Here is a 26737-nt window from a genome sequence, read left to right on the forward strand (position 1 = left end):
AATTTGGCCGAAAACAATGAAAATAAAATAGAGGAAGGCATACGATCTGTGAAAACTGCTCGAATGGGTAAATTTACGACTGCTAATTTACCATTAAATTACTCTTAAATTACCCGTAATTTTCCTATAAGATAGAGGTAAATTAAGTCCGATTTGTCTGACTGGGTATTTTTTCTACAGCACGGCTGTTAACCTTTAAGTTGGCAACCGCCCAAATAGCCAGAATTGCTTAAGCAGCTCATTTTGGCACGCTAAAGATCGCTGCTCTAATTCGCCTTTTGCAGTAGATAAACAGCATCAAAGTTCTATGTGGGTCTTTCAAACAGCGCCTAAGCAGCTTCCTTATGCCACGATGCCAGGGATTATTTTTCTTTGTGTTTTATTTTCAAGCAAGCGTCATCGATGAAATAAACAACAAAATTTGTTTGGTTTAAACACATATGTATATTTTTAAATCTTTTGTATTGATAAATTACATAAATTTTTACACAATTTACTGATAATTCACAATCGCTTCACTCAATATTCATTCTTCAAGTAACGAATCTAACTTGTGCAGCAGCAATGAGATTATTCCCAAATAGCCAGCTCGTACTTTATAGCTGATTTGGGGCTGTTTAACGAAAAATCGTTCCGATGTCGTACTTTGAGGCTGATTAAGAGATAGACGGTACTTTACGGAACTATGGAGCTTTTTAACAGGCACATGGCACTCTTTGAAACTTTGCGGCTGATTAGCACTATGTGTAGGGTTCATGATGGAACTTGAAGGCTTATTAAGAAAGGGTACTGAACTTGGTGGAACTTTATAGCTTTTTAATGCATGACATCGGTACAAGGTGGCTCTTGTCAAAGTGTCAAAGACTGACGCCGGCAATAATCTCATTGTTGCTGCACAAGTTAGATTCGTTAATTGAAGAATGAATATTGAGTGAAGTGATTGTGAATTATCAGTAAATTGTGTAAAATTTTGTGTAATTCATCAATACAAAGGATTTAAAAATATACATATGTGTTTAAACGAAACAAATCTTGTTGTTTATTTCATCGATGACGCTTGCTTGAAAATAAAACACAAAGAAAAATAATCCCTGGCACCGTTGCATAAGGAAGCTGCTTAGGCGCTGTTTGAAAGACCCACATAGAACTTTGATGCTGTTTATCTACTGCAAAAGGCGAATTCAAGCAGCGATCTTTAGCGTGCCAAAATGAGCTGATTAAGCAATTCTGGCTATTTGGGTTGCCGGCGTCCGTCTTTGACACTTTGACTAGAGCCACCTTGAACCGATGTCATGCATTAAAAAGCTATAAAGTTCCACCAAGTTCAGTACCCTTTCTTAACAAGCCTTCAAGTTCCATCATGAACCCTACGCATAGTGCTAATCAGCCGCAAAGTTCCAAAGAGTACCATGTGCCTGTTAAAAAGCTCCATAGTTCCGCAAAGTACCGTCTATCTCTTAATCAGCCACAAAGTACGACATCGGAACGATTTTTCGTTAAACAGCCCTAAATCAGCTATAAAGTACGAGCTGGCTATTTGGGTTATATCCGGATCCGGATGGCTGGTTCATTGCGCTGTATTTTTTGTGAAATGTATCGCGTAAATTGCGCCATTTGTTCTTCGCTATGATACCTTGTAAAAAAGAACGAACATAAATTAGTGTATAATAAAAAATAAATTACCCTTTTTTTAGGTTTCTTTCGAATGGCATGAGCTTCAGAGCGTTAGCATTCAATTTTCGCATGGCACACAATACGGTAGCAATGATAGTTCATGAAACTTGTAACGCCATATGGGAGCATCTTAAGGATGAGTATATGCCGTACCCAACAACAAAATTATGGGAGAATGTTGAAACACAATTCAAAGAAAAATGGAATTTTCCTAACTGTATTGGTACAATAGATGGGAAGCATATAAAGATAAACCCAAATAACCAGAATTGCTTAAGCAGCTCATTTTGGCACGCTAAAGATCGCTGCTCTAATTCGCCTTTTGCAGTAGATAAACAGCATCAAAGTTCCAGGCGGTCCTTCTAAAAAGCGCCTAAGCAGCTTCCTTAAGCTACGGTGCCGGGGATTATTTTTCTTTGTGTTTTATTTTCAAGCAAGCGTCATCGATGAAATAAACAACAGGATTTATTTTGTTTGTGTACATGTGTTTATTTTTCAATCCTTAATATTCATAAATTACACGAAACGTATCACAATTTACTGTACAATCACAATCACTTGCTTCAAAATCCCTTCTTCAAAGAACTAATCTAACTTGTACAGCAGCAATGAGATGATTGGCGGCGTCTGTCTTTGACACTTTGACAAGACCCACCTTGTACCGATGTCATGTATTAAAAAGCTATGAAGTTCCACCAAGTTCGGTACACGTTCTAAACAAGCCTTAAAGTTCCATCATGAACCCTACACATAGTGTTAATCAGCCGCAAAGTTCCAAAGAGTACCATGTGCCTGTTAAAAAGCTCCATAGTTCCACAAAGTACCGTCTATCTTTTAATCAGCCACAAAGTACGACATCGGAACGATTTTTCGTTAAACAGCCCTAAATCAGCTATAAAGTACGAGCTGGCTATTTGGGAAAAGCTCCTTCCAATACAGGATCACAATATTTCAACTACAAACATTTTTTCTCCGTACACTTACAAGCTGTGGCAGATGCAGATTGTAAATTTATTGCAATTGATATAGGAGAATTCGGAAGATGCAGTGATGCAGGTGTTTTCAAATCATCGTCTTTATTTCAGTTAATTAATTCAAACAAACTGAATATTCCTCCTCCAAAACCTCTTCCCGGTACCGAAGAAAATATGCCACATGTGTTTTTAGGAGATCAAGGCTATCCCCTTAAGCCATATTTACTAAGGCCATATCCTGCCACCAACCTTGACAATGAAAAAGGATACTTTAACTACAGATTAAGCAGGGCAAGGCGTTGTGTGGAATGCGCGTTTGGAATATTGGTTAGCAAATGGCGGTGTTTGAAAAATGAACTACAAGTTGCACCAGAACATGTTTCAAGTATAGTAAGAGCAGCCTGTATCCTCCACAATATGTGCATTCATTTCAAGGATCCAGTTAATTCATCTTTAACTAATTCTTGCACTAGTCATCAAACTATTGGCCGACATAATAATGCAACGTCACAAGCAGCTATAGGGATCAGGGAATATTTCAAAGCATATTTCGATGCGCATAGAATATAACGTACATCGCGGAGCTATTCCTCTGTTACTTTAGTTTCAAATAAATATTTGAGTTTTCAACAATAGATGGAGATGTGTATCTTTTTTTACAACACGTATCAGAACGTTTCTTATACAAGCTTTGTGGGTGGAAAAGAAGTGGAAAGTTGGTAGGAAAGAAGAAGGAAGTTGGTAAAAGGCGCATCAGTGGCGGGGGGAGTCGGGAGGAACACGGGAACAGACGCAGGACGATCTAGTGCGAGATTTGCAAGCACGTTGATGAGGGGCCAACATTATCCTGCCAGAACTGTAACCGAACGTTTCACACACAGCAGCAGCACCTTTCGTTCACGAATCGGCACCTGCCCGTACACGAAACGACGTTATACACGACCCGTACACGAAACGAGGATTCGCGGCAAAACGGTAAACGTCTGGTTCCTGTAGCATCATTTCGCACAGATGCACGACGCAGTACCCAAATACTACATTCGCGATCCGTGCGGCAAAAACTTCCAGCAGTATGGTACGGCACATCAAACAGAACCACGGTATCTTTACGATCGAGAAGTTTGACTGTCCTCACTGTGACAAGCGGCTGAACGGGAAATTTAACTTGTACTAACAAGTGCGCTGCAAGCATCTGGAGGCAGGCAAGTACTGCCGGTGCGTTGTTTGCGGACACGTCAGTCCGAACCATTTTTACGCTGAAGAATCACAAAAAGTAATTACACACGAGAGAACACTTTGAGTGCGGAGAATGTGGCAAGCGGTTCAAGTAGAAGATTTGTCAGAAGCACCACGTAGCAGCGCCTCACACGCGGAAACCGTTGTACCCGTGCGAGTTTTGAGATGCATAGTTTATGTCGAGGGCAACTCGTACCGGAAGACCCGTCACTGGGTGTAGTGAGAAGCGCTGGAAGGGAGGGGAAGGAATAACGGGAAGGAAACAAACGTTTATCGTGGAGGAAGTGTTCAGAAGTGAGGCAAAGAAGACCACTCCTGCATGATATCAATCACAATGCAGTTGTAGTGCCGAATAAGTAACCTTAGGCAAACAAGTTACTGCGATAAGGGGAAACATATGTTATCTCAGGTTGAAAAACTTTTTTTTATTTATGCTTAACATTTCATGTGATAGTACCGACTACAGCTAGAAGACGGTACATACTTCCATGATTTGTTGTCAACGCGAAATGTACATACCACTAAATACCATCGACATGCAATATAATACGCACCTGAAACATTTAGTTCTCGTCCAATTTCATCCCAAAGTTGTTGTTTGTGCTTGTTATCTTTATATTTTGCGTCTTTATGAGACCACAAACATTTGTTTTCTTCAACTAAAGAGATCAATTTTTCTTCGTCCAGCACCATGTTGATGAACTTAATAACAAACGGACACTTTCACCAAAATAATTGAAATGACAGATGATGCCGCATGCGGCGTGCGGCAAAATCAAACGATTTTGATTTTGCCGCAACGCCGCATGCGGCAAAATCGCAGCGGCTGTCATAAACGTCAAATCCCATACAAAAGCTTGCGGCAAAATCGCATGCGACGAAGTTCTGACCGCTGCCTTAGGCAGCGGTCTAATCTTGTTGCGCGCAACATTGTTGCTCGGCAACATATCGCTGAGGTGGTCTATGAATGTTGCTGGCAACATTTCGCTTTGACATTGTTTAGCGTAAAAAAATTGCCAATTAACAGCTCAGAGATTATTTTGTATCATTCACTTGTTGAATAAAGTGTTGAAAAAATGAAATATACAACAAAAAATGTATTATAAATGCTTAAAATCCAAATTTAGCGGATGTCAACAAAACGCACACTGCTGCTGTGTCATTTCATACACCCGATTACCATGACCAAGGTAAATAGAAAATGTTGCCAGACAAAAATCAAATTGGTTTGAATTTGGCTGGCAACAAAGTTGCGCGAGCTGTCAAAATCCATACATTTTGCCAGCAACAATGTTGCGCGCAACAAGATTAGACCAGTGCCTTACGTGTGTAAATCTGGTTGCCAACACTACGGTTAAATCGTTCGAGATAAGCCCGCCTGTACAGGCGATCCCCGAGATACACGGTACTTCTTATACGCGGATTCGGAGATATGCGGTTTTCCAAATTTGACAGTTCTTTGAGCAAATTGTACTGATTAGACACATTCATTGTGAAATACCAAATAATTTCCGTATTGATCAAATGTAAAATACCATTTAAAAAGGTTTAAAACTGTTCAATTCAGTAGAAACATATCATATAATTCATTTGGTGGCTAAAACCATCCCCTACTTGCAAAATTACACGAAGATTAATGATATTTTGGCTGAAAATTACGAGATTCGACTTACGCGGAAATTCGAGATACGCGGTATTTTGCGGCCGTTTTCGGTCCCCGTTAACCGTGTATCTCGGGGAACGCCTGTATATTATACCCACATTTAGCGCGTGGCCACGGAGCTGAAAAAATGTTGAAAATTTTTTCAACTTTGTCAAAATTGTTTGTCAACTGCAAAAAAGAGCTTTTCTCGTGGCCGCACCAAAAACATACACAAGAGCGACAAAAAGCTCCAACATCTGAATATCATCGATATTTTGTTTAAGAAGCACTAACTAGGTACATAAATCAATTAGAATCATGCATTTTAGCATTACAGTCTGTTCCCGAGTTACACGGTTCTCGACTTACGCGGATTCGGAGATACGCGGTTTTCTAAATTTGACAGATTAAAAGTCAAATTAGTACAATTTGCTTCAAGTTCGGTATAAATTGCATTTTTCTTAACAAATTGAAACTGCTTAAAAGCCAGAAATATTAGAATTTTCTGCACGAATCATATCAAATAAATGATAAAGTGTATAAAAGTACTAAATTAAATCAACAACTCCAAGTAATCAATAGTATTTTAATAAAAAACGTGAAATTCGACCTACGCGGATATTCGAGTTACGCGGATTCGTCGGGAACGCAGAAACCGCGTAACTCGGGAACAGACTGTATTATCATAACAATGAGTCACAACTGCGCCAAATAGCTGTTTGCTTACGCTTTTTCACGAACGTCAAATTTTGTCAACTTTTTTTCCTGGCTGCTCTAGGTCACAAAATTTTGACAAAAGCTCAAAAAAGTGACAAAAGCTCACATTTTGAAAAATTTGTCAGCATTTTGTCACTCCCGTGGCCTTTCGCTTATTGGTTTTTCGGTTTGTCCGGCGGTGGAATGAGCAAACGGTCGATGCACCTTGGTTGGTGCTAAATCGATCAAAAAGAAAACGATCATCGATTCATTTGACAGCTCTCGGCTGTGCTGTGTTTACATCACGCGTTTGTTTACATCGGTCGTTTGCCCCAGCGAAAAGTATGCCGAACGCGCGATTCACCAACGAAACACACCCATTCCTACAATAATGTCGCTGTTTCACGCAAATGCTGGCCAGGCGGAGATTATACGCACCGTGCAGAAGGACCAGGAACACATCGAGTACGTCCGGGCGGCACTGAGCGAGGTGCTGCTACTGCTCAGCCAGCGGCACTGGTTCCGGTACAATGCGCTGTGCAAGCTGGTGGCGGAGGTGCTCTACCACCATTACGCCATCCTGCACAATCTGCAGACGTTGGGCGAAGAGTACACCGGCATCATACAGGTGGACGCGAACTACGTGATGCTGCCGAACAAGGCCCTGCAGCTACTCGCCATCCTGCTCGAGTACGGCGGGGAGCATGTGGTCGACCGGGTGCTGACCTACCTGCAGACCGAGATCGATCGGAGCGAGGAGCTGCTCGAGTCGGTCAAGACCGGCCTACACAAGCTGATTGACACGCTGCGCGTGGTGGTCCCGTACGTGCGCGGCTTCCACACCAGCCTGTTCTACATCCACGGCGGAAAGTATCACATCTCGAAGCGCTTGACCGGCATAAACTATGTAAGCTTCTTTTTGCGGGATTTGGCAAGTTTGTTCTACCGTGTTTTACCGCCCGCTTTACTTTGTCTCTTTCTTTTACCCGTAACACCCGGGCTGCAGGTGCTGATACGCAACTGGCTCAAGGAGGACCATTCCGTCTACGGATATAAGGCGCTGGGATACGTGACACTCACCCAGCTCGTGCTAGCGCTTGCCGCCCGCTACCAGCAGTACCGGTCGCAACCGAGCCAAGCAAAGGTGGTCGCCCCGTCGGTACGGTCGGCGGAAAGGAGCCGGACGGCATCGGGGACGCTGCCCGGGCGCAACTGTGCGCTCTGCATGGACACGGCGCAGGCCATCACCGCGACGCAGTGCGGCCACCTGTTCTGCTGGCAGTGCATACTGCACTGGCTCGATCAGCGCCAGGTGTGTCCGATCTGTCGCGAATCGGTCAAGAAAACGCGCGTGGTTCGGTTGCAAAACTTTTCCGTCGACCCGGAACGCACCAGCTAGCCGTGTGCAACGAACGCTCAATGCAGACTGAAGGGTTTTTAACGCTTCAAAAGAGATTTTTACGTTCCAAAGAAGCTACTGGTTAGGTAACATGCTTTATGGGGTAGGATACACTACAGGGAGTGCTTCGTGTGCAGCATTCTGCTCGTTTCGGACTGACTGTGCTTAAGCATGCGTTGAAATTTAGTCGATAGGCAAACACCCGTTATCGTTAAAAAAAGCATAATATTCAATATTCATCGCACTATGTTCGGAACAGTTTGTGGGTTTGTTTGTTCTTTTTCGTTACCGTTTTTTATGGTTTAGTTTCAGTTTTGGGAAAGCTTGGCTCTGTTATTTACAAAGGAAATAAAAACGTATCATACAACAATACTCAGTGCAACATTGTGCGTTGGAAAGGGGTGGCTGGGGGATGCGAATGGTGCGAACGTGCGTTACGGCTCTCGCCGCACCTCAGTAACAGGTTCTACTACTAGGCCGCTAAGATATACGTTTTCCGTTTGTCTTTATTTTAGGATTCGTCGGCATACCGGCTCGGGCAAAGTAAAATGGAAAGAAAAGTGGAAAGTTCTATATACACTTGTGCGCGTACTAATGCGCCTATCTACTCTTTTTTTTAAGTTTGCTTCTTCCTTCTCACCCGCTACCAGACCCCGGTTGGTCGGCAGTTTTAGATTTCGATTATAAAATTGGTTTCCGCTCCTTGACACGCGGTCTATCTAAATTCCCGTCCGCCTCGCTTGGTTTTGCTTAATCTTTGTCTCGGTGCTATCATACTTAGCTCAGGTCGGGCCATCCCGCGCATTTCCCGACAACAACACAACAACAAAAAACAATCCGACACCGCGTGCAGCATGCTGTGCGCGTTTCTATTTTCATTTACGGCTGCGCAGCAACGTAATGTCACGCGCCCACGTTGCGTTTAGTTTGCTTCCTCTGGGAGGATCTATTGGCGCACACATACTCACACATACGCACACACTCACATTCGCGCACACGCACTATTTAGTTCAAACAGTCAGTCTCAACAACCGCGCCGTTGTTGTCTTGATGCTCATTAAATGTTCTCTCCCTTTCAAAAAAAAACTACAAAAGGATTTTAAGGGTTCGTCGCCTGCTTCTTCAGGTTTTTCTTCTCTTCTTCTGCTCAAGGAACTCTGAGGGCGAGGGAAGGCCCGGCGGGCGGCGGACCGTTCACCGGACGCTCACGCCATTGATGGTGATGATGTTGCCGCGGCTGGTCGGTTCCGGCTCGTACACCTCCTCGTTCGTCCGCATCTCGTACGGCGCGTCGTAGAACTGTTCGCTCGGTATTTGGTCGTAGATGTTCTCGCTGCCGGTGCGCGAGCTGGCAGTGTTGTTGTTGCTACTGCTAAGATGGTTGTTGTTGTTGTGGTGCGTCAGCTGGCTCGGCGGGGGCGGATGGTGCCCCGCCCCGGACTGGTGGAATGTGTTGAACGTGACCAGCCCGCCGCCCCGGTTGGTGAGATCGAAGTTGTGCCGCCCGTTCTCCAGGCTCGAGTACGACATGACGGCCGCATTCTGGTCCTCCTTGTGTTCGGCCGCCTGCACGTTCTCGGTGTTCTTCACCGGGCGCGCCTTGTTGCGGTGCAGAAACAGCACGCCGATCAGGATGAGCAGGATGACGATGATGGCGGCACCGATCGCGATCCCGGTGCCGAGACTGTTCGTCTCCTGCGCATCGTTTACGATCACTGGAAAAGAAAGAAAGAGAGAGGGACAGAGTTAGACAAATCTCGTTTCATCAGTTTCGCACAAAAAAGTTGCACAAGAACAAAAACAAGCACTTACATTCACACCGTGGCTCCTCGCCACTCCATTTGCCATCGTCCATACATTTGCGCAGGTAGGGCCCGATTCTATTATAGTGCGGCACGCAGTGATACTCCGCCGAACCGCCGTACACGGTCGATTCGTTTACCACGATGACCCGTCCATTCTCGATGTCCGCCGGGCGGCCACAATCGATCACTGCAACAGAAAAAAGCACGCGCGTGAAATACTCCTCCACCTGGCAAGACTGCGCCCCGTGCACTACTTACGCTTGCACACTGGATTCCTGCCCGACCAGTGCCCGGTCGGCAGGCAGGTGCGCGTCCCGTTCCCGACCATGTACCGGCCCTTGCTGCAGCTGAACTCGGCCTGCACGCCCACCCGCCGGCTGCCGTAGCTGACCAGCAGCGCATCGGACACGTTCATCTCGTTGCACGTGATTTCGACGCACGCGGGCGTCTCGTGGCTCCAGGTGCCGTCCTCCAGGCAGAGCCGGCGCGACACACCGTCCAGCTTGAAGTTGCCGTCGCACTCGTACAGTGCTGCCGCACCGTAGTAAGTCGCGTTGGTGGCCAGCGTCACCTTGCCGTGCGTAACATTCTGTGGCATCTCGCAGTCAACGTCTGTTGGAAGGGGATGAGAAGATAATCAGTGAGAGCAGAGGCGGATTTATCCATCTTGGGACCCTAAGTGGGGAATCGAAATGGGGCCCTTAGATTCCTTAAAAGTCTCCAAAATATAGCAATAGCAACAAACAGTACACTGTTCGCATTTTGTATGATTTTTTTTTTTCGAATACCAAATACATAATTCTGTATTCGTTGAGGATTCATTCTTATCTGTCCGTTTATATGGCAGTTATTGGATTATTTTAATGATACCTAAAGTTTTCGTACAATCAAACTTAGGTATTTTGCATATTTTTAGGTTGTCCATCATCGTTGTTTCCGGTAGTGCAAATATGTCAAAACCACATTCAAATATTAGTATTTGGTGTAAGAAAATATTCATTTTCTAGATAAGCCTTTCATAACCAGTCCGCATGTGGTCATTTTTTTAAAGATAAGAGTCTTTTGTATGGAAATGAATCACACAATGAAATGAAAAAGTTTCGTTAATAAAACTCCTGATCTAGTTGGCCTTCCTTGATTCAGTTGCCCTGACCTTGACCAATTTGACCACTGTAAGAACCTAGCAATTGGTCTGGTGCTCTCCAACCTTTTTAGGTTCGTGGACCACTTGGCTTTGAAACTTCATATGCTGTGGCCCACATCTATTGCAGGCATTCATGTTATAGACTTTGTTCAATGATTTTAATTAAACTTATGTTTAAATCTTATTCCAGGCGCGCCTGTTGAATGTTGTTGACATGTGGAGATCGAAAATTGAATCTTCCTTGTGGGAAAACAAATGTACGATATGTATCGTATTAGGGTTTTATTTTTGCGTGAACCACTTCTGTTAACGCCACACGTACCACAGGTTGGAGACCACTCATCTAGTACATATAAAAGACATTTTTGGAATGCATAACAAAAGAAAAACGAATTTTACGAAAAACGAAAGTTAGCAGATCTTTTGATTTCATTTTGGGATGATAGTTACGTTACAAAATTTTAATCATTGGTGTAAAAAAGTAAAAGAAATAGCTGTAGCATATTATTTTCAATTTATCATAGGCCTCTCATATTTGCAGCATTTGCATAGTTTTATGGCATCTAACTAGATTCAGTACGCAAACATAAGCCATAAGAGTCATAAGCCTACCTGTAGTTTATCTAATCACATTGGTCTTGGTAGGATGCCTGATGGAAAGCTTGAGATCGTTTGTAACATTCTATCAAAAGTAACACGTGTTTGTGCTGACATCTGATTTCATCTGGTTTCTAAACGTATTGCAGAAATATAATGTTCTATCTTTAATATATTTAGTAAAAATGTGAGTGATTTTTTTACTTAGTCTTTTCCTTATAAAATGGCTTAATTGGTCGCCTAGTGCCTTGATTGATGGGTAAACAAAAAAAGTAATGTTCGTAAACTACATACATATGAGTAAGTCATTCACAATTTTGTATGAGATTGAAACTAAATCGTGAGTTGTTTCTTTTAAGAATTGTTCATCAAATTCTTGTTACTAACAAATTTAATCATCGGAAAGGATATAACATAATTTACATTGATTTTTTAACCATTTTTAACTGTTTGATTTTCCTTCTATGACTACAACAGTTTTTGCAATTCTTATCTTTTTTAATGCATACATGCATAGAGAGGAGGTAGAAAAATCCGACAAGGTTTTATAACGATGCATGGTCTGATAATTCATATAGAAACCTGCGAAGTTGAAAATCTCTTCATGTTTTAGTACAGTCTGTTCCCGAGTTATACGGTTCTCGACTTACGCGGATTGGGAGATATGCGGTTTTCTAAATTTGACAGATTAAATGTCAAATCAGTACAATTTGCTTAAATTTCGGTATAAATTGCATTTTTGCTAACAAATTGAAACCGCTTAAAAGCCAGAAATATTAAGTTTTCTGAACGAATCATATCAAATAAATGATAAAGTGTATAAAAGTACTAAATTAAATCTAAAACTCCAAGTAATCAATAGTATTTTAGTCAAAAAACGTGAAATTCGACATACGCAGATATTCAAAATAAGCGGATTCCTCGGGAACGCAGAAACCGCGTAACTCGGGAACATACTGTAGTCCGGAATTGACTGACTTGTACTATAGAAGCAGAAATGCTTCTAAAAATAAATTTCACTGAACAAAATTTGTATGATTTACTGTTTCACTGATTCTTTAAAAATGGACGACAATTATTATCCTTTCCTTGCGTATTTGTAGACTTGTTGTCCTTGCAATCGAAACTATCGACGAAGTCCCATTAGCTTTTTCATGTTTTATCGTCATGAGAGGTTTTATTGTTAATATGGAAGAATGCGAAAGTATGACAAGTTTTTCTAGACCTTCAACAATTATCTCAAAAGTTTGTAACAACTTTTGATTGCTATAAACGTTAACAACACATTCCATACACTTACTTGTAAGAATGTACTATTAAGAGAAAGATTTAGTTATCCGTTCATATGAACAACAATAAAAAAATGAATCGCTTATAAAAGCGAACTAACATGTGAAGGTTTAGTTCGGGCCGCCAGCAGCATTCCGCTTGTAGGAAAATTCGCCTCTGGTTGAGAGTTTGGAGATGTGATGATGATGATGATGACGATGATGATGAAAACTTATCCATTCGTTCAGTTCGCTTTCAAGGCTGTAGAACGCTCAAACGAACGGATGAACTAATGTATGATTAACAGTAGTGTTGGGTTTCATGAATCTTTCGTTGAGATTCATTCATATGAATCTTTAGTGATAAGTGATTCGAATCTAGAATAGACTCTTGAAAGATTCATGAGTCTGTACAGATTCACGAATCTCCAAGGATTAATGAATCACCAAGGATTCATGCAGTGGCGGATCTAACGGTAGGCGGACTAGGCGGACGCCTGGGGCCCCGCCGATTTAGGGGCCCCGTAGATTGCCATTGTATAGTATGCCGTATGGACAGAGTACTAGCGACAAGGGCCCCCGGAAGGATGGTCGTTGGGGCCCCAAGGCTGGCGAATCATTTGCCCCCCCCCCCCCCCCCCCCCCCTCCCCGTCAGCAACAATTTTAGAACCTGTGACTGATGATCGAAGGGGTCCCGTCTGTTCAATCTCGCAACAGCAAGTTTTGTGCCGCTAACCCCCCCCCCCCCCCCCCCCCGCCACAACAACATTTACCATTTACAGGAGGCCTCAACTCGTCTTTCCGCCTAGGGCCCCCGATACCCTTAATCCGCCACTGTATTCATGTATCTCTAAAGATTCATAAATCCATTAAAATCCATATATCTCCAGGGATTTATGAATCGATCAAAATATTGAATTGACTCGATTTCGCCTAACAACATGCTTGTTCAGTGGGTTCAAGCCTCGCATTGACTGTCTCCAGTAGCAGAACAAACTATCCGGCTGTGTGGTACTTGCCAATCAATCTCGAAAGTCTGTATTGGCTGGCATAATCACGTAGATAGTCAATCCAAGAAGAAGAAGAATTTCGTGAATCTTTGGAGATCCTAGAATCTTTGGAGATTCATGAATATTTGTGTTTGATGATTCTTTAAGATTCATGAATGTTTGAAATCGAGATTCAGAATCAATGAATAATTTCAAAGATTCATTCAGAGTCATGAATCTGAATCATATTTCTTCTTCTTCTTCTTTTAGGCTTAGCAACTGTTGTCGGTCAAGGCCTGCCTGTACCACTTGTGGGGTTGGCTTTCAATTACTTTTTGGGTTACGCCCCATAGCAGGATAGTCTGTCGTACGTATGATGCGCAACGGTCTATATGGGGCTTGATCCCATGAGACCGGCTATCATATTTACCCAACACTAATTAACACCATGGGATCGGTTTTGTAAACTATCCATACAAAATGAGAACGATAGGCAACGAATGAAGTTGATCGCTGCAAATATTGTGCTGAAGAACGAAAGATCTTCCGCATTGGTTAAGTTTTTTTCACGAACGGACTAATTGACATTCTCATAGAAGGAAGTCAAACCTAGTAATAATGTAAAGCGCCCGAATTGGCCCTAGTACTTACAGACACATTCCGGTATTTCGCCACTCCACAGCCCGTTCTCCTCGCAGGTGATCAGCGCCTCGCCAACGATCTTGTACCCGCGCTCGCACCGATACTTGGCAAGCGCACCGACCCGGAACGTCTGGGCACCGCTGACCGTCGCGTCCGACGTGCGGATCAGCGTGCGGCCGTACATGCGATCGTTGCCGGTCACGCTGACGAAGCTGTGCGGCGTCAGGGTCGGCTCGGTGCAGCGAATCTCCTCGCAGCGCGGTGCCGTCTCGCTCCACAGGCCGGTGTCGAGACAGAGGCGCCGGTTCACGCCGGCCAGCCGGTGCGAGTTGGCGCACGAGTAGACAACCTCCGACCCGAGGAACGTGGTGTTCTGCGTGTAGCGGTGCGACCCGAACGGAATAGGCGTGAGCGGGCCGCAGTCGACGTACTCGCAATCGGGCGCATCGCCGCTCCACTGGCCCGACTCCAGGCAGGTGAGCGTATCCTCGCCGCGCAGTATGTGTCCCGGATCACAGTGGTACTGGATCGAAGAGTGGATGTTGTAGTCGTACCCGATCACGTACGAACCGGGCGGCACGTGGGGCGTCTCGCAGGTGATGACTGTGTGAAAAAGGGAAGAGCTGTAGAGACGGTATGCAGAGAGAAGCGATGCTTCAGCAGCGAGCTACTTACGTTCACAGGCGGGCGCACTGCCAGACCACTTGCCATCCTTCGTGCAGTAGAGCTCCTGCGGCCCGACCAGCCAGTAGTCGTCGTCGCAGAAGTAGCGCACCACCGAACCAACGGTGGTGGAATCGTTCAGCAGCAGCATGTTGCCCCGGTCGGGGCGGGCAGGCATGCCACAGTCCACGTACCGGCAGACCGGTATCTTGCCGGTCCAGTTGCCGCCCAGCCCACATGACAGGACCGGCTCGCCGATCAGCACGAAGCCATAGTCGCATGTGTACAGGGCGGTGGAACCGGCCCGCCGGCCCGACACCTTGATCCGGCCGCCCTGAATCGGCGGCGGTTCCGGACACCAGTCGATTAGACATTTGGGCTGCGTGCCGGACCAACCGCTCGCCTGGCACGTCCGATTCTCGTTACCGATCAGCGTGTAGTTCTCGTGACAGGTGTACGAGGCCTGCACGCCGAAGCTGGTGCGCTGCTCCGACAGTATGATGCCACCGTGCTCAATCTCCGGTAGCGGACCACAGTCGACGTCTGTGGGGGAACAAACAACAAAGTGCGTTAAACAAAACCGCCTACCTCCCCACAAGCGCTTCGACTCACATTTACAGGCCGGTGGAGTGCCGCTCCAGACACCGTTCTGCTGGCAGGTTCGCATCTCGACCCCGATCAGCGAATGGCCGACCGGGCACTGGTAGGTAATGTTCGCACCCACGGTATAGTTCCGCCCGACGATGGTCGTGTTGACCAGCGCTTCCGGCGAACCGCACGATAACGGATTGTGCTGGCAGATGTAGTTGAGGTAGTCGAGATTGCAGCCCACATCGTTCCACAGCCAGCTGCGACCGCCGTCTAGCACGACGCAGTTCTGCTCGCCGTTGTAGTTGTTCGGTTGATCCTTGCCCCAGGTTGGCTTCAGTACCGTGTCGCCTGTTGATTTGTGAAGCGAAGATGCCGTGAGATGAGCGTAGTGTAGCATGGATAACGAAACGAAGAAACAAGGGATCGCTGTCGCTAGAACAACCTCCCCAGATGGCAGAACAGCAGCTCTGTTAAGTTCTCTTGCCATCTCCTGGATATCGGAATGACTAAAGTTACTTCAAGTATAGGTAGAGAGGACCTTTTGATATTACCGTAGGTCTGAGTCATTGGACGGTGGTGCTAGAAAAAGATATCCAAGACTAAAATTTCTCTGCAGACTATCGTATATTAACCAACTTAGATCTTGGCGGGCGGTTTTGATATAAACAGCATTGGCCTGCGACTCTCCTAAGCAGCTGCAGTTTACTAAGGGATCGAGTAGACGACAAGTAATCTCCAATTGCAGTGTATCGAGAAAACTAATGATTTGATCGTGCAACCATCTACTGATTTACAAACACGATTCATTCCACTTTTAGGAACGGAACACACTTTTGAAGTAGTCTAAAGAAGTTCCATACAGTTGGTATCATAACTTGTGCCGGAGTGTAGTCGTCGACTCGCACGATATAATAACATTTAATAACAACTGCGTAGTACTTATGAGTCTAAAACGCCTGTTTATACCGACATTTCGTCTCATCACTTTTTGATACAAATTGGTTGATATGGCTTTTTTCCCCTTCAAATTCTTTTCGATTGTATAGGAAAGATTTCACAGCAATCTTTCACGCAATTTCGAAGCATTTACGAAAGTATAACTTTTCCGATGGGTACGAAATTAGCACTTATGTCTCTAAGACATGGACCCTCTCCAAAATTGGAGGAACCTGTCTTGGGCAGGATCTGGAGGTAGATGAACAGAAGAATTGTTGGTTTTGTATGTGTAGAAGGACTATGGAGGACTCGCTACAAGAAAGAAAGAGAGGGCTCCCTATACCCAAGACTAGTGATGGGTAAATCACTAGTTACCACAAGACTAGCTGGCAAAAATCCGGAGTCTACTCGGATCCGAGTTCGATAATTTCCGAACCGTATTCGGAAGATACGTCTGCCCTGCATTATAGGTCGGAATCGTCCGGAGTGATGCGGAGTTGTCTGAAGTCATCCGGAGTTGTTCGGCATCGTCTGGAGTCGTCCTGAGTCATCCGAAGTCGCCCGGAGTCGTCCGGAGTAGTCCCGAGTCGTTCGGAGTTGTCCGGAGTAGTCCGGAGTAGTCCGGAGGCGTCCGGAGGCGTCGGGAGTCTTTGAAAGTCGTCTGGAGTCGGAGACGCCCGGAGTCAGAGACTTCCGAAGTCGGCTGGAGTTGGATTTCAAAACATAGCCCTGTAGACGAAGTGCAAGCGCAAAGTGGGAGACAAACAACATAAACGAAATGGAATGCTTGATAATAAGGACAACTCCGGATGATTCCGACTCTGGGCGACTCTGGACTACTCCGACTTTGGACGGAACTAGTGATTCCGATTTTTCTGGAGTCTGAATCGGACTTACAATAGTCGGAGTCGGAGTCGGATCGAAGTCATGGGTGCGCAACAGAGAGCACATCACTATACAAGACAGCCATGTAGATAACAGTCTATGGCAAGCCTAGACTGACTACAGTTATTGCCCCAAACATGAAGAAGAGAAAATAACTGCTCATCTTCTCCTTGAGATCCGTAGCTCTGAACAAAATCAAGTTAGCTGTAGCGTTCCATGATTTAAGCGGTGTTTAAACGGCATTAGCGTATCATGTATTTCAAAATGGTATGACAACGACGAGTGGGAATGGTACACGATACGAAAGGGAAGTACTAACATTTGCAATCTTACCCCCCCCCCCCCCCCCCCCCCCAGTTTGTGATTGATAAATGCTTACAAACAGGTGTCCCTGTACCACATTCATCATCACCGCAATCAGCAGCAGTAAGAAAACGTTTGCCTATTGTTTCTTTTTTAGTTTTCAGTTCTCACCATTGTCCCGTACGCGCACTTGCGGGGATGCTGTTGAAAATGAAAGCACCATAAAATGGCCAATTATGACTGTATGCTGTGCCCTGCAGCAGGCCGTGAGAATGTTGGCCCTTCGGGTCGGATTTGCATCGGCCGCGTGCGTTGCCATTCGCAGCCGATAGATTTTCCCTCCCGTCATTCAGCGCTGACCGCTACGTTTGATAACCGATGACATCGCACGAACCGCTCCGTGCGATTGTACGATTGTGTGCAAATGATGATGCCACCGCCGGCCCGCTGTTAATTATCGACACTGACCCCCTACCGGCCGGTAGTTTTTGCTTTGCGTTTTGCCAAGTTTGCAAAACCTCGCGCTTACCGTTAACCCACTTCCAGGTGCGTGACGTAATGCCCGGCTCCTTTTGCGCCCCGATCCACACGAGCTGCGTCCGAAGGTCGGTCTTGCGCCGCTCCAGCTCCGAGATGATGTAGTCGGTGGTGACGCCACGGAAGTCGTGTATCAGATCGCCACCTGCCAGTGTGGAGGGTGAGAAAAGAGTGTGATTCGTAAGGACCAAACGTAAGGGGATTCGACCGAGCGTGCGGGACCTACCGTGCGATTTGCAGACAGCCCGCGCCTTGTCGAAGCTTTCGCCGCGCGTAATGTGGAACTCGTAGCACGTTTTCGCGAACGTCGTCAGTACGGTCTCCACGCTTAGGTTCGGCGAGGCGCACCGGTCCGACGAGAACTCGTCGTTGGAAAACACCTCCACCTCGCACAGGCTGAGGCTGCTCTCCACGCCGACCAGCTGCACCGTCACGTACTGGCCGATTAGGGGCCGGGCGCAGGTGAACGATTTGGTCGTGCCCTCGTCGACCGTGCCCGGGTACCAGGCGCACAGCGGATTCCGCTGCAGATCGCTACTGCTGTTGCCGACACGGATCTCCAGATCCTGCAGCGGCTGGTGGCCGCAGCAGCCGCGCGTCGTAATCCGCACCACTCGCACCGCTTCCGGCGTAAGCAGATCTACCCGCCACCACGGGGACACCTCCTTCTGCGTTTCCGAGCACTCCTGCCCGTCCGGATTCTGGTTGCCCGGTTTGCCATCGTTCGCGTACCCGGCCGGTCCGGCCCGCGTCGCCGACGACTGATTCACCGGCTTCCGGTATGCCACATTCGTACCTAAATGGGAGTAGCGAGGCTCAGGTGAGTCAGATGCTTGTGCGCGTTCGGACGAGAGCGCGCTAGTGAATTAGCGCCCTCCCACGGTCAGTGGAATGTGCTAAATTGGAAAGTGGGCCTGTCGGTACCAGGTCACAAAAAGGGGTTCAACACTTACCACAAAATGGCAGTTCGCGGTCCCATCCTTTCACCGGGTCGCAGCGAATCGTCTCCGACCCGAACAGCTCATAGCCGGGATCGCAATCGTACCGGGCCGACTTGAGCCCTCCGCTGCCGTCGGTCGCCTTCTCCGTGTGAACCCGCGCATTCGCTGGCACTGCCGGGGGACCACACACTGGAAGAGAAAAGAGAGCAAACGACAGAATCGGTACGTTAATAAATTGGACAGTAACTTACAAGATGCATACAAAAAAAAAGAAATCAAATACGAGTGCAAAATATTCTGGGAAGACGATCATCTTTTTTAACGAGAGACATGGGATTGAAAAATGGCCGCTTAACCTACTATGATAGCATACTACAATCCCGACCAATGCTAATCTACTAAGTAATAATTTAAATTGGGGTTTTTGCCAAATAAAATAAAACCCTTCAAATTGGGTAACACCGCACATTAGAACCTAGAAAATTCGCAGAAGGCGTAATCGTCGTCATCAATAAGGAGAAGAAAAAAAACACAATATAAAACATCCTCCCAGGAAGGTTCGTGTTTTGAAACGCATTGAAATCTCCTTTACCCATCCCCAAATGTGGGGTTGCGTAAGGCAGCACTGAATGCTGGTTCATTGGCCTCCTCCCCCCTCCTCCCCTGCCGGGCCTGCATGCACATACGATGAGCTCAGAGCGAATGTTGCCCGGCCAGGTGAAAAGGTGACTTCAACGGTATGCCGGCGGCGAACCCTCCGAGCGCCGGTGGAAGATTCATTCAACTTTCTGCCGATCGGCGATGGTAACTAATGGGTGTGTATGTGTGTGTGAGTGTGTGTTTTTTTAGTTCGGTCAAGCTGCACCAAACGAGTCGCCCACGGTTCGGCGTTGGTTATTTCACCTTTTTTCACGGGACCTGAAGGTGTTCAAAACAAATGTGAACAAAAAAAGGCAGAAATATCCATTCCCAAACCTTTTTTCTTTTTGCTGTACATTGGGACAAGCTGGTGTATTGGTATAGTGGGGGTAGAAGGAAAGGTTAAAGGATTAAAATGTATCACACAAGCTGTTTCCTAACCTTTTTACCAAAACACCAACCTTCAGTTGTTTCTTTTAGATTGCATATCCCCTCCCTTTGACACATTTACGTTTCTCGGAAGGATGAATAAATCAAACCTTTTTGAGGGCATTTAAATAACGAAAAAAAAAAAAACAAAAGCAATTAAATATATTTCTAGTCACCAACTGGAGCAATAAGCTGCTTCCCTTTATCTACATCGGCCACAGACAGACTTAGCGACCAAACAAGCGCAAACCAGGCCACCTTGGAGGATAGGGTATGGCACTCGCACAGTACTAACTTTCGCTTACTAGCTACGTGACACCAGAATAGGTTCCAAATTTGGTCTGCGCGGTAATTATAAAGCGTTTTTGTCGAACGTTTTCGGCCACTAACCTTCTCCAACGAAAAACAATGGTTGCACACTTTCACTTTATGAGCGAGCGTGCATAAATAATTAATCGAATTTAATTTGCGTGCACTCACTCTCCCACACATACAAACGCAACCAACTCGCGCAACCATCCGGTTCAAATTCTTCGCCGTTTGCTTGATTGCAACAAGTTTATTGTTATGCAGGTTTGAGCGCTTATGTGGGTCTGTGCTTACGTTTCTTGTGTTGCCCTTGTTGTTCCTTCATTTTCCGTACCGCACACCCGGCCCCCACGAAGGATAGCTGCCGAGCAGGACCGCCCTGAGAGCGGGGCAATAAAATCAATAGTACCCAATTCAATAATCCCATCCGGAACGACGAACGTAACCTCGCTAGAGCTCTGGTTGTCGGCGCGGGACGGAAACAGAGACTCCAACAGGGCTGCTTGTGTATGTCTGTATGTGTGTGTGATCGTTCGTTGGGAGCGCAACTTCGCAAGTGAAACCGAAAGTTGGCGCCGCTTGCAGCTCGGACGTCATCTCCCGCATGCCGCATGCTTCCGCCGCCAGCAAAGCTTTCTCGCGCGCAGCCTCCGCGATGGGTGGCAATATAAAAAAACGCAGGGCCCGCACCGCAATAGTGATGGGTAATCCGGAGCGGAGTCATGGATCAACTCCGACTCCGGTGCGCAAAATATGACTCCGGCTCCGGATCATAACTGGATTCGACTCCGGATCAGTCCGGATCAGTCCGGATCAGTCCGGATCAGTCCGGATCATTCCGGATTACTCCGGATCACTCCGGATTACTCCGGATCACTCCGGATTACTCCGGATCAGTCCGGATCAGTCCGGATCACTCCGGATTACTCCGGATCAGTCCGGATTACTCCGGATCACTCCGGATTACTCCGGATCACTCTGGATTACTCCGGATCACTCCGGATCACTCCGGATCACTCCGGATCACTCCGGATCACTCTGGATCACTCCGGATCACTCCAGATCACTCCGGATCACTCCGGATCAGTCCGGATCACTCCGGGTCAGTCCGGATCAGTTTTCGTACATATTAGATGTACGAATTGAAAGTCAATGAACTCATCAAGAATTGTCTAAACGATAATGGACAGTCATTCCGGATCCGGAGTGATCCGGAGTAATCCGGAGTGATCCGGAGTAGTCCGGAGTAGTCCGGAGTAATCCGGAGTAATCCGGAGTAATCCGGAGTAATCCGGACTGATCCGGAGTAATCCGGAGTGATCCGGACTGATCCGGACTGATCCGGAGTGATCCGGAGTAATCCGGAGTGATCCGGAGTGATCCGGAGTGATCCGGAGTGATCCGGACTCGGAGTCGATGAGTCCGAGGGTTTTCCCGTACGCACCCCCCCTCCCCCCCCCCCCCCCCCCCCGCTAAACAGTCCGGAGCAACTCCGAGTCCGACTCCAAGGGGTGCCGGAGTCGGATCAATCCGACTCCGGAAAAAAATTATATTTACCCATCACTACACCGCAAACGGCCCGTGAGGATATAGAGCGTGTCGGTGCGGTAGGAAGGGCGGGCGTTACGTGTGTTACGTGCTTTCCCATATGCCGGACCTTCCGCTCCCGCGGCGCAGCGAGAAATGGAAATCGATTTCTTCATTTGCATCGAATATAATCAGGCGAACCCGAGGGGCGGGACGTGCAGCGTGCGATAACATGGAGCACATAGCATGTGGCGTGATAAACGCTTCGTCGCGAAAGGGAGAGGAGAGGATAGGGAATGTGGTTGCAAACGCAGCATTGCAATTTTGTTGTTGCCGGCGGCTTTGCCCATGAAAAACAGATTTTCCAAACACGCTAAGTTTCGTTTTCGTGCGCGAGAGCATGTGTGAAGATGACGCTCGCAAACATTCGACGAGGAAATGTAAAAGACAAAGAGAGAGAGAGAGATAAAAAAAGGGAGAGAGAGAGAAGGGAAGAGAGAAAGAGAGCTATCCTTCAGCTATAATAAATCATTTTCCTTTTCAACGTGGGTTTTGTTTTCTTGTTTCCTTTCGAGGCCTCGATCGGTACAGACAGAGGCATATCCAAATTGGAATGGAAAATGGTTTTGCCAGACGATGATGAGCCGCCATCGTGTATGTGTGTGTGTGCGTGTGTGTGTATGCATGTGAAATGAAGGTTTAATTGAAGACCTCTCTCTCTTTCTCTCTTTCTCTCAAAGATCGTTTCAGCGTACTCTTTTGTTTGCGCGGGGGTCTATCTTGAACGTTTATGGGGAGTCTGTTTTCCTGATCGCGCATGGGAGAATGCATCTTTTTAAGTGCAGCGGTAATAGGTATTATTATTATCACGGCGTACATCAGCCACCCACAGGAAGGTGTTGTGTGTTTCAAAGGGATTTCGAACCACAACCGCTACTTTGGTTTGAAATTTACGCGTCCTGATTCGATCGTTACATTGTTGAGAGAGCAACACGTTGCCATTAAATTGGACTCTTAACGCACACCGCTTCCAGCTGCTCACGTAGCGCCATCGTAACGTAATTAGTCTCTCACGCCGCAGGTCGTGAGTTCGGATCTAGTTTAGTCGGAGGATTTACGCTGAGTCCGAATTTTAAGTTAAACAAAAAAATCAACTCCCAAAAAAGGAACAACATGTTTGCATCAGATAATGGGTATGTGGTTTGTGTGAAATATTAAAAAGTGACCACAAATAAAGAGTGACTAATAATGCACAGGGGTCGGGCCAGTGTGTGGAATGGAATTAATTCAGTTGATGCTAATTATATGTTCACGACCATCTTTACCAGGCACACACACACACACACACACACACACACACACAGTCGCAGCACAGACCTTGAGTTGTTTCTAACTAGTAACACCACACTTAAGAGGCTTGTTGCCGTGTGCGTGCCTTGGCTATTGAACCATCCATCTAAGACGCTTCAATCATAAATTAAAAAATAAATGTGTGAGCCAGCAGCAGCATCATCCACCGAAAAAAGAGCCCTTGCACACACAGATTCACACACACACACACACACACACACACACGTACAAAGTTACTGTCAGAGATGCGTGTGGATAGATTTTCGGAGGGAAACACACATGCTAATCACTTTTTGATTAGACCGACCCCGACACGAGGTGGCCTTTTGCTTCTTTTCTCTCGTGTGTCGCGCACACATTGCGTTGACCTTTCGCGTACACACACACAAAGTACACTGTGATACGCATCAGTTGCATCACGGTCGCCTCGCCGCTTGTTTTCCCACCCACTCCAACCCCCGCCTGCAGGTGGAAAAATGCAAAAATCCGTAAACCGCAAGAAAAATAATGAGATGCTAAGCGGGTAGGTAGGAATGGCAATGGGTGGTAGTTAGTGTTGCCTGGCGGTTGTTTTTTTTTGTTTTGTTTGTCCTCTCCTTTGCATTTCGTCAGTGCGCGTTTCCATCCGATCCCGAGTGACGAGTGACATTTTGCTGTGGCAACCCCCGTTGTCAACATTTTCACCACCACGCTTTTGTTTTTGTGCAGCCCGGCGTGTTGCATTCGCGCGTTGTTTGGCGGCCATGGTGGCCTCCATGCATGCGCGCCGAGTGTTGCGCACACACATTTTGGCCCGGAACACGGATTTCGATTGGCCAGACGAAAGGGAGCTGGGAGGATTCTTTTGAAAGCTCTTCTCTTCAATTAATTAGCTTACCGCTGTGCAGTGGTCCGATTCTGGCACGAGCAAACAAAACAAAAAAAACACCACCGTGCCATGAACGAGAATAGCGCGCCGAATAAATTACACGGAATAAGGTTGCCAACGCAAAAAAAATAAAATAAATAAATAATAAAAAAAAGCAAAACCCAGCCCATAAGGCACGCACAAGGTAAATTGCGCAGAATCATGCCGGGCATCAGTTTTGCGCCACTCTAAAAGAGAAACGCACCCGTCAATAAGCGGGTCGAACGCGCGGTCCGCGCGCGACATCATTCCTTTGGCGACATGTCGTCAGATTCTCGCCCGTTTTTTTCACACGCACACACACACACACCGAAAAACCTCTGCTCGGGGAGAAAACTCCTGCCGGAGAAATTGGATGCACCGCAGTGAAGGGAGGTACAGAAACCGTTAGATTTTAACGCCCCCCTCCAAATCGAGTGCTTTCTTGAGGCCTTTGTGGCTCTCGTCTTGCTTCTTCTTCTTCTTCTTCTTTTTTCTACCACAGCGTCCGGCAGACAATGCGCAAGCGGAGCGTGGGTGTGGATGTCCCTCGAATGTATAATTTCGACCGTCGGTTGACCCCGTTCTTCGGGCTCCTGGGGATTCCTTGTGGCCTCACGGTGGCCTGGCTGCAGGTGACTGCCTGTTCCCAACGCCGCTCCTCCAGCTGCTCGGGCAGGCGTGTTTAATAATGGGGTCTCGACATTCCTCCCTCCACGGTGTGTGCACTGTGCATGTAAATTGGAGGGTCGGCAATCTGTCAATTGTTAGGAAAGCGAACGCTCTTCTTCCTCTTCTGCCTGTGGCCCTCCAGGTTGGAATGGAAGTAGCCGGTACGCTACCGAAAATGCCCCTTTACCGATCTGGCTGCCGGTATTTGGTGTAATGAAGCAATATCGTCCAGTCGAAGCAGGCTCCATCATAAAAAAAGCTCGATTGCGTGCTGGGAAGGTTACCGGCCTTTCGAGAGACGTTCGTTCGTGTGTTTTTTTTTTCGTTACGATGGCTTAAGATTTTAATCATCGATTCGATTGGACGTATTCGACAAGATCAGCGTCACGAAAAGAAGATAGTCATCAGCTAAGTCATCAGCGCAGCGACAGCGAAGGACAATACTGGAGCGTGATGTGCAAGTGCAAGTCAAGGCTTCATCTTTGAAACGCTCGTAAAACGAAAAAAAGAGCGCTTTGCTTCTTTGATTTTTGTAAGACTTTGCACATTTTTCTTACTCAGATGTGTGTTAGAAATACAATATAAAACACACTTCACATAACCACAACAAGCTACGTACAAGTAATGCCGCTCGAACCGGGTGAAAGCACACGGGAGTTTCTAATGGTTTTCCTGCAGAAACGAAACAAAAAAAAAACCCAAAACCCTTCGTTTTCGATTGCGCAACGCAAACCCACGGACCCTCTCGTGGCATGTTTCTTTCTCCGTTTTTTGTTGTTGTTGTTGCTATTGCGTTTGCATGATCGTCATCATAACGAGTGCGCATCACGAGTTGCAACAATTCGATTATCAATTGCCCTACATAACATTGGCCGGTTCTCACCTGCACCACCTGTGTCAGTGACGGAGTACACGATTTGCAAAAATAGACACGTCAGACACTCACAAAAACGCTTCAACATACCTTTCTCTCTAAAATGTACACCTATATGTGTGTATGTGTGTGTGTGTGTTTGCACTTGTGTAATTCCGATGTAAAGACGCGGGTTTCAATTGAAGCGTGCTAATACGTATGATGAATACGAAGGTGCGAAAATTATTTGAGACGCATAAAAAATGGGGCAGCAAAAAAAAACGACAGCAACCCAAATGGAACAAGATTTTATAATTACGGCGGCAGCGGCCCGAAACCGATAATCAGCGCGCGTAATCGAAATCGAAAGCAGCCTGAGACGTTGGCAGCGAGCAGCTCCACGGGCCGGGAACACGATGCAGGAAATGAGCGTCCTGTGCAGTGCAGCCGTGCGGTTAGCTAATTTCAACCAGACCAGTGAAACGAACGCACAGCGGAATGTGTCCCGGATTTTAGCGGATCTTCTTATGCTGCCAATTTGCGAACACCCTTTCCGGCACAACAATGGCGCAAAAAAAACAAAATTCACCACCTTTGAACCTGCCTACTGAGGTGAAATATGAAAGACTTCAATGCGCTGGCAAAGCGACGAACTTTTTGGTTTCGTTTCTCGCATCGAAGTCGTTCGTTCACTTGGGGTGTTTTTTTTTTTTGGTTTGTTTGGGTCTCACGGGTTCTTTCCTGTTCCTGCAACCGAAAGGGGTTACATTTTAAGATCAACACACATGCACATACCCATACATGCATACGTTGCATATAAGCGAAAGTAACCCACCCTGAACGAAAAACATGCTTCACACGGCAAACTGTACCAAATGCATGTACACCTTTGGAGAGTGGCAGCAGGGAGTGCTCCCCTTCACAGCAGCTGCACTTCTCTCGGCGGACGGGTCGGGATGGACGGGCAGAGATGCTTGAGAATTTTGCGTAACGTCCGGAAGAGCGTGCGTTTCAGTTGCGCGGAACTGTTTTCGCATATTATTAATAAGTGAATGAGGAAAAGCAGCCGTTTTTTGGTGTGGTTTCAATTTTCCTGTTTCGCACAATTTAACTCTTCCCAATGAGGCAGTGATAGAGGGGCTGGAGGGA

At 46.5% G+C, this 26737-nt stretch overlaps 2 protein-coding genes and 1 long non-coding RNA gene across 10 annotated transcripts in view; 1 reads left to right on the forward strand and 2 right to left on the reverse strand.

The window, feature by feature from the left end:
* Positions 1 to 4780: 4780 nt before the first annotated feature.
* Positions 4781 to 5208, reverse strand: LOC133393837 (uncharacterized). The gene is made up of 2 exons (XR_009766426.1): positions 5160 to 5208; positions 4781 to 4871 (listed from the first exon to the last, which is right to left on the reverse strand). It is a non-coding gene; the product is annotated as an uncharacterized LOC133393837 (long non-coding RNA).
* A 1073-nt stretch (positions 5209 to 6281) lies between these two features.
* LOC1270411 (peroxisome biogenesis factor 10) lies at positions 6282 to 7991 on the forward strand. Its single transcript, XM_309110.5, has 2 exons — positions 6282 to 7129; positions 7229 to 7991. The coding sequence occupies exons 1-2, from the start codon at positions 6614 to 6616 to the stop codon at positions 7619 to 7621; spliced, it is 909 nt and encodes a 302-aa protein (XP_309110.4). The 5' UTR covers positions 6282 to 6613; the 3' UTR covers positions 7622 to 7991.
* Positions 7827 to 26737, reverse strand: part of LOC1270412 (sushi, von Willebrand factor type A, EGF and pentraxin domain-containing protein 1) — a 28304-nt gene continuing 9393 nt past the window's right edge. For all 8 annotated transcript variants that reach the window (XM_061649939.1, XM_061649931.1, XM_061649889.1 and 5 more), the window contains exons 3-11: positions 18936 to 19112; positions 18209 to 18778; positions 17975 to 18127; positions 15343 to 15669; positions 14743 to 15273; positions 14077 to 14670; positions 9685 to 10038; positions 9434 to 9613; positions 7827 to 9336 (exon numbers count right to left, since the gene is read on the reverse strand). In XM_061649939.1, coding sequence (XP_061505923.1) covers positions 8816 to 9336; positions 9434 to 9613; positions 9685 to 10038; positions 14077 to 14670; positions 14743 to 15273; positions 15343 to 15669; positions 17975 to 18127; positions 18209 to 18778; positions 18936 to 19112 — 3407 coding nt within the window. In that variant the 3' untranslated portion in view covers positions 7827 to 8815. The remainder of the gene's footprint in view (positions 9337 to 9433; positions 9614 to 9684; positions 10039 to 14076; positions 14671 to 14742; positions 15274 to 15342; positions 15670 to 17974; positions 18128 to 18208; positions 18779 to 18935; positions 19113 to 26737) is intronic.

Source organism: Anopheles gambiae, chromosome X, assembly GCF_943734735.2.
Source record: "Anopheles gambiae chromosome X, idAnoGambNW_F1_1, whole genome shotgun sequence".
Lineage (NCBI taxonomy): Eukaryota > Metazoa > Arthropoda > Insecta > Diptera > Culicidae > Anopheles > Anopheles gambiae.

What these genes read in the sequence shown, in the direction of transcription:
- LOC1270411 (XM_309110.5), top strand. Translation starts at nt 6,614, where the DNA reads ATGTCGCTGTTTCACGCAAATGCTGGCCAGGCGGAGATTATACGCACC. An exon ending in GCTTGACCGGCATAAACTAT is followed by an intron (nt 7,130 to 7,228) that starts GTAAGCTTCTTT and finishes CCCGGGCTGCAG; the next exon opens with GTGCTGATACGCAACTGGCT.